The 7,500-nt window shown below is 39.0% G+C and overlaps 1 protein-coding gene across 1 annotated transcript; it reads right to left on the bottom strand.

Moving 5' to 3' along the window:
• Positions 1-1,291: 1,291 nt before the first annotated feature.
• On the bottom strand, positions 1,292-3,459 carry LOC146479832 (uncharacterized). Its single transcript, XM_085110731.1, has 4 exons — positions 3,406-3,459; positions 2,944-3,075; positions 1,944-2,297; positions 1,292-1,713 (listed from the first exon to the last, which is right to left on the bottom strand). Exons 2-4 carry the CDS (start codon positions 3,058-3,060, stop codon positions 1,351-1,353), a joined length of 834 nt encoding a protein of 277 aa, XP_084966857.1. The 5' UTR covers positions 3,061-3,075; positions 3,406-3,459; the 3' UTR covers positions 1,292-1,350.
• Positions 3,460-7,500: the final 4,041 nt, after the last annotated feature.

The following is a 7,500-nucleotide window of genomic DNA, read 5'->3' as shown; positions in this document are numbered from 1 at the left end:
CAGACCGAATCTGGAGCGAAATACTTCAGAAACCGTCGACACTTGCGTCCTGCAATTCAGAGCGACCAATCAGAAGAGCTAATAGGGCAGCCTGCCCTTCCGGCAGAGTCAGTTGCGCCAGCATCACCACCGACGAAAACCGTCAGCCAGACATTGCCGACGCAGTGTGCGCAAGACCACACCCATCCCAGCATTGCAGCCTCTAGACCAAGACGAACTGTTAGACAACCAAAAAGACTGATCGAAGAAGTGTAGCTGTAGGAACACTAAAAAAAAACTTTGAGGAACTTTTAGTTGATTTTTTCAGTTGTTTTTTTTTTATTAAGAAAGGGGGATGTTGTAATACTAGATGCGTGCAGAATGTGTGAAGCACTCGGAATAATTAAGCTATGAATAATGCGTGCAGAGTGTGTGAACCGCTAGGGATATTTAAGCTATTCATTATTATTCAAGTTCAGTTGAGTTCAACCGTCGTTCGGTTATAATAAAAAAATCTTTGTGTCAGTCGCTTCGCGTTCGAGTAAGTAAAACCTAGAGAGTCAAATAGCATGAGGAAACAGAACCTTTGTTCTTCCGGTGTCGAAGTTCTAAAAAATCACCACACTCATAAACGAATTATATTAACCGACTTGAATCGTTCCCTGACCCTATAAGACTGCAAAACGACACACATTTACACAGACGGCAAGTCAAATTGATATTAAAAATACGTACGCAGTTTGTTTTTTACAGTTAGCAGGAACTAATGAATCCTTTGGGTCTCTTTTCTGTATCAGGGGTTTAGTCTTTGGAAGAAGCTCAATACATCTATTTTGTGGAACTGAATTCCCCCGGTGCAATGTAAAAATTCATTTGAACAGCTGTACGTACAAGTCCTTCAACGATTTGATTGTATGCTAGAGTTGGTGTAAATGTTCATTCTTTAATTATTTTCTCTCTTTCTCTCCTGGTCTGATTTAATCGCTCTCCATTTCCATTTCAAAGACGATTTAACTTTTCGCTTGGCCATGTACATGTAATTCTTGCAGCTACCCTGTGTACTGTTTGCAAGATCTTGTAAGAAGTTTTTAAACATTGGCGACTTATTTTAAAACCTGTGATAAAGCAATCAAAAAAAGGGGGAAAAAGGAAAAAGAACAGAAAGAGGAAAGAGAAAAAAACACTGACGCATGCATTCTTTGTGGAAATGATCCTGCCTTTTATTGAACAATAGCATGATGATTGCATTACAGTTACAAAGCACACCACTTTAATATCCCACTTAATTTACCAGATTCTTATTGTTAAGCAACTTTACTTTTACTGTCCCAATAAAACACTTTTGCAGGATTTGAGGTCTTGTTTCGGGATCTAAGCCTGAGCTTTGGGAACTTCTTCAACATAGATCCGGGACACTGAATGCCAACCCGTGTAGGCGTCATGGTTTCCAGCGCCATATCCTGGACAATTGCCTACCCAGAATCCCACGCTCACCTTTCCTTTCTTGATGTTGTTGCAATGCCCTTCAATATGACGTACGCGGTGAGGATCTAGGTCTACGCTTACGTAACCAAAGTACAGAAAACCGTCGATGGGAAGTGGATCTGAACATTCAACACCATTAAAAGCAAAGTACCAGCGTTTGCAACAAATCTTGCAGCCTCGGATTCTCAGAGTGCCAGTCCAGGAAACAAAGAGGGATGTGTCCGAGAACTTCTTGGTGAACACACAATCCTGTATTACATAGAAATGAATACGAAGTGGAATGAATAAAGAAAAAGAACACAGAAACAAACAAAGGAACAAGTGTGTATAATGAGAAGAAATTAAGGATCGTCAGGATAAGGAAACCAAAAATGGAATCTTGATGATTCTTCCTTCTTTTAACAATCCTCAAAATAATGTGTATGGAATATAGTCCTTATGATTTAATGCAAGGGCCATTATCTTTTGTCAGTCCTCACCTTGATCAGACTTTTATCTTTGCCCTCATTCACGTTTTTCCAGGCGCACTCCTTCCAGTTCTTAAAAGGCATCACACCTGGAGTCCCAAGGATTCCACTTGCTCCACTGTCTCCGCGCTGCCCTTTTTGCCCTGGAGGACCCTGGACACCAGGCTCTCCCTTAGCACCATCCTTTCCATTTACACCAGCCGGGCCCCTGACACCATGAGGTCCCTGGGGTCCAGTCCTCCCTGGACTTCCCTGGTCCCCTTTAGCTCCCTCACGGCCATCTCGTCCGTCACGGCCTGGTAACCCAGGAGAACCAGGCTTGCCATGCTTGCCGGGTATACCACCGTAACAGAAGGGAGGAGGTTGCTAGTTTGGAACAAAAAAATCAGCATGTTAATGTCAATATGTTAATTTATTATTAATACTAATACTTCGTGTAGCATTTCAATTCTTTCCATAGCTGTGACTGCAAATGCTCATCTTTTCGTAGGTAAAATCTGTTCAACGAACACAACTTATAAAATGTCGGACACAGTTGAAAACAATCATAGTGACACCAGAATTACCTCCCAACAGCCTCCGCTCCGAATTGAAAAAAAAAATAACTACATCAACGAAATTTTCCTATGACAATCATCAAACATTCGTCTAGTTCATCCGTCCCATAAGTCGTTGAAAAAAGTAAATGTAATCTCTGATGAACGTTAAGTCATCAATCATCACCCCACCACCCCCTCCCCTCCCAATAACTATTGCATATCATGTCTTTCGTTCTCTTGCCTTGGTTTATTCTTTGGTAATACCTCGTTTCCTGAACAAGACTATAACCGTTTTTTGTGCATATCTTATATTTAGTTAGGGTTTTTAGTAGCTTAATTACATCATTAAAAAAATATATAAACTTTAGTCTATTCCCCATGTATGGAAGATGCAAAGAAGTCAGTGTCATTTTAATTTACCTTCCACGGAAATTTCAGTCTATATTAACCGATGTAACAAATTACTTGCTTACCTTGTCAGTGTTAGATGGTTGATTAGCTTTGCTGTCCGCCGCGGCAAAATAAACTAGGACTGATATCACAAGTAAAGACAACAAGGCTGGAGACACTTTACACGGAATACTCGCCATTTCGGTCTCGCTGATCTGTTACGGACAAAGCAAACAAAGATCTCATTGATGAAGACTGTAAACAGCAAATATTTATGATCGTTCCTGAACTCCAAGCAGTTTATTACGTTGAACAATTTTTTCTTCAACAGCATGCTTTTTTGAGAAAATATTATTTTAGTTTCAAAAGTTGCATGAATTGTTTACTATCTTGTTTTTGAAGGGATGACCAGAGTTTAAAGAAATCACTCCCGAGCTTTTAGGTGTATTTACTATAAAAATTCTGTATTTTCTCAGCTAAATATAAAATCAGTTTCCAACGAAAACGGTCTGTTAAGGGAGAGCAAACCAAGTGAAAGGACAAACCTTAAATCGACGAAGAAGGTCACCTCTCTGTTCCAATTACTTCTTGAACAAGTCACTGTGAAGGAACGATAAGCAACTTTCGTTAGTGTTAGAATTTTTCATTCTTCCTGTTGACTCTTATTCGTGTTTTGTCGAGTTCGTTGTTTACCATGAGTCAAGGGCACGTTGCTGCGTGGTCAAGCTTTTAAATATTCAATGAGAATGGAAATTTTTGGTTGCTGTCTCTTGTAAAAGTGCTTAATCAGCAATTTCAGTTCAATGTCGGGAGCAACAATCCCGATTCAGTGGCGCAGTCATAGTTATTTTTATAATTGTAGATAGAATTACCCTTTGGCAGACAACTGACCTCGCGTTTGTTGTTGTACTTTTTGCTTTGCTACACCGTGCTGACGAGAGCCAACCAGCTCGAAACAGCTGTTCACGGTTGCATTTTTTTTTATTCTCGGTTTGGTCTCTATCATGTCACTGTCGTGTTAAGTTTTCTACGCAGTCAGATCAGCCTTGCAGTTATTTGAGCTACTATGGGGATGCCCATTCTTAAAACGTTAAATATATTTCACTCTGCTACCGCAAGACATGAAACGATATTGAAACGTTTGATATATATATATATATATATATGATTTATCTTTATAATTGTTTTCAGAAAGTAAAAAACTGAAGTAATTAATTTCCGCAAAAAAACGATTACTTTAAATTTTCTGCAAAATTTGCTGCACCACTTAATTTTCCACTGGCCGCCTTATTTAAATATGTGAGTTGGGTTCATTGATTTAAACGTTCCCTCTTTCGTCTCAAAACATAACTGAAGAAGTCATTAAAAGCACAAGCACAGCAATGCCAACAAGAGGTCGATTGATTTCCTCGAGGTTCCTTTAATTTTTTTGCCGCTTTCACCTTGCACATGGCTACAAAACGAATGATCCAATATATAACTACTTATGAGAGAATCGGCTTTTATTTTGCCATATTTTGTTCCACCCGAAATGACTTTCCCGAAAAGCACCAAACACTTCGCATGGCACGATAAAAATTAAGGTAAAGTGATACTTTCACTATTGCCTTTGCCTTTCGTCGTCCTTAAGACTGTGATTCATACTAAAGGCATTTTCAAGGTATTCTTTAAAATTATGCGGTAACCTGACACACTGAACTGAGGGGGAAATTTATTTTCACACAATATGTGGGAAAGGTAACTCTGCATTTCGTCCAAAATTATATTACTTCAATATCAAAAGATACCAGAAATATTAAGGAAGAGATTTGATATTAAAGATCGCAATGGCTTTCTCTTTGGAAGAAAACACAACTCAGCCGCTGTATTGAAAATGGCTCTACATTATGGATTGTTATTAATTAATCCGTAGCGACTGTTTTGTTTGCTTTTATAATTGCCCTCATAAATATGTCCCGTATACTAATTTTCTTGTTACCGCCAATGCCAACGGAATTTTCACTAAAAACATATTTATCATTGTTTATATTTCTTTAGCAGCATTTCTATCGGTAGACGAGTACCTGCTTCTCCAAATCCGTTAATAACTCAGCAGATCACTTGAAATATCTATTCATCCTAAGCAAATGTAACTCAAATCCAATGACTAAGAGAATCGATTGGCAGTAAAGGCTCCGGCAAGTGATACTGACGGAACTGAAGCGAATCGATGCAGTCGATATAATTTATTGAGCAGACTTAACAGTACTTATGAATCTCTTAGTAGACTGTAACTCGGGCGACATAAATAAGACAAGAGCAAGCGTCATACTTCCGGAACCTTATTCATTAACTTTTATGATCATTATAGGTCTAGCAGTGGTGCCGTATAAACTTGAACTCGAGCCACACTTCTGTTTTGTTTTTATATGATATTCTTTGTCACATCATTAAGAAATAAATATTCAGATAAAATTCTAACCTGTGCAAACGTTCCATAAACTCGACACAGCCTCTATACCCTCGTCAAATTGAATTCTCGATGCTAAGGACGTCAGCGTTGAAATCAAAATACTCCTGATTTTTCTCACTCCTCAGTTCTTCTGGTATGACTCCTTCTTGCACTCTCATCTCCTTTATAGCTCGCTGTTGCTCAAATCGTGAGCTGTTGACTTGATAACGCCAGAAAGAGATGAAGGACACAAGTCGCTTTAGAAGCAATATATAGCTCTTTTCAACTTTCACTAGAAGTGGGCTTCAGGAGACGTACTTAAACCTTCTCAATACTGTCAAGCAAAGTCCACCATTTGTTTTGAATAATCTCCGGGGATATTTTGGCAATAAATTATTCATTTTGATGTCAGGTTGTAAATTCATGTCTTGTGCCTTACCTCATGCATGATGATGTATGTGTCCTAACTCAGTTTACACGAGTGATTATAGCAAACGATTTTAGCAGTGATTATTAATGGCGCCGAATTAAAGTGACTCTCCAAACTTGTCGGCGATTTCTCTGCGATTTGAAAGCGACTCGATTGCGATTTTGTTGCGATCTAATAGAGCAAAGCTGTTTTCTTCCTTATGGTAAACACACTTCATCAGCGGTCTCAGTCCGTACCTTTGGTCCAGATTATGCGCAACTGATAAAAAGAGATTGAAGCTCGACATTTTTAGAAATAAAGATCTTACTGTTCTACTTAATGACGCGTGTGCTAATTGTAACATAATAACTGCTTGACACTCTGACCAATTTTATTACCATCTTAATTATGCGAGTGCAAAAGAAAGACCATAAATACGCAATTAAATGTTTTGCCTCTCATTTGAGTTAAAATTTGAATTTGCAGCTTCAGCCATCAGTTTATAACAGGTTATTCTTATTTTTACTACTGTAATTTTTAATCGAATGTTAAAGCTCTTAACAGTGTCCACAATTAGCGTTCATTCATTCACACAGGATATGGCAACATCGTTGAGGTCGTGCGCAATAGGTTCACTCTTCCCTCTCTCCACGTGGAACCTCGCGCGTTGCAATCCAGTCCCCAGAGACCGCATTCCGTTTGGTCAGCACCTGACCTAACACCCGCCCGGGCTCTGGGAACGACATTCCTTGCCTGTGCATCCTACGAAATGGAACTCAGTTTACAAGGTACACAGTTTGCAGAGCGCTTGCGATCTCAGCTGAAATGTTGGGAACTCTGAAGTGTTTTCTTTCCCGACGTTGCGCTCTACTGTCGCTAGTGTTCGACATTTTAAATTCTTTGAATTGTGATGTTGTCTACTGGTTTGATGGAATAATGGTGACTATTAAGAACTGCAATCTAAATAAATAATTGTGTTGTCTTTGGCAATCATTCATTAATGACCAAACGACAAATTAATGAGTTTTAGAACTTAATAAAGGGCGACCATTTCATTATTTATTTGGTTGGACAATTTTTTTAGAGAATGTTGTTTTTCATCTGTCTCCTGGCAAGCATGTTTTAAACCCAGTAAAACTTCCAAATTAGCACTTTTTAAAGCCTGAAATTCATTTAGCATAAACAAAACAGGGTTCAGCACAAATGAAAAGTTATGAGTACATTGAGGCTAGCCTCCTTCCTAGACGTTCTTTGGGCTCGTCACGCATTCCTCCAAGAGCATCTCTGCATCCCTGAAGGAGGCTCTGGATTCTTCTAAATATAGATTACGACATAAGTAAATCTCGTACGTGTATCAAGTGCGAAGTAATTTGTTTTTCTCATCAGGGAGGGAACTTCCTCACCAACGACCACAAAATGAAACATATGCACGCTATCGCGGCTTGCAAGGCTGATGACCATTTTGGGTATGGGATCAGTCTTTTGTTTAAATTATGCTTGATAAATAGATTAACTGTCATGATTCCACTCAGCCATGCTACTCATCGTCTTTTCTATCGGCCACTGGATCTCCAAGGATGGTATTTGACTTTTGCAGTTTGAAATAGTAATAGCATACGGGTATCTGCTTCTCAAAGCCAATGCCTAGAAGCTCTTCCGAACTGTGGTAAAGGTTGGACCATTTTGGTGTGAAATACGGAAGTGTTACCTGTTAGGATATGATAATTTATGCTGTACAATGGACTGTTATAATTGGTTTAGCTTACATGAAGTAATGAGTTTGTTGTTATCTTCACATCG

The sequence above is a fragment of the Pavona decussata genome, unplaced genomic scaffold (assembly GCF_977016875.1).
Source record: "Pavona decussata unplaced genomic scaffold, jaPavDecu1.1 SCAFFOLD_58, whole genome shotgun sequence".
NCBI classification, from domain to species: Eukaryota; Metazoa; Cnidaria; class Anthozoa; order Scleractinia; family Agariciidae; genus Pavona; species Pavona decussata.
The sequence above is the reverse complement of the archived record's forward strand: the minus strand, read 5'-3'. Positions and strand labels throughout refer to the sequence as shown.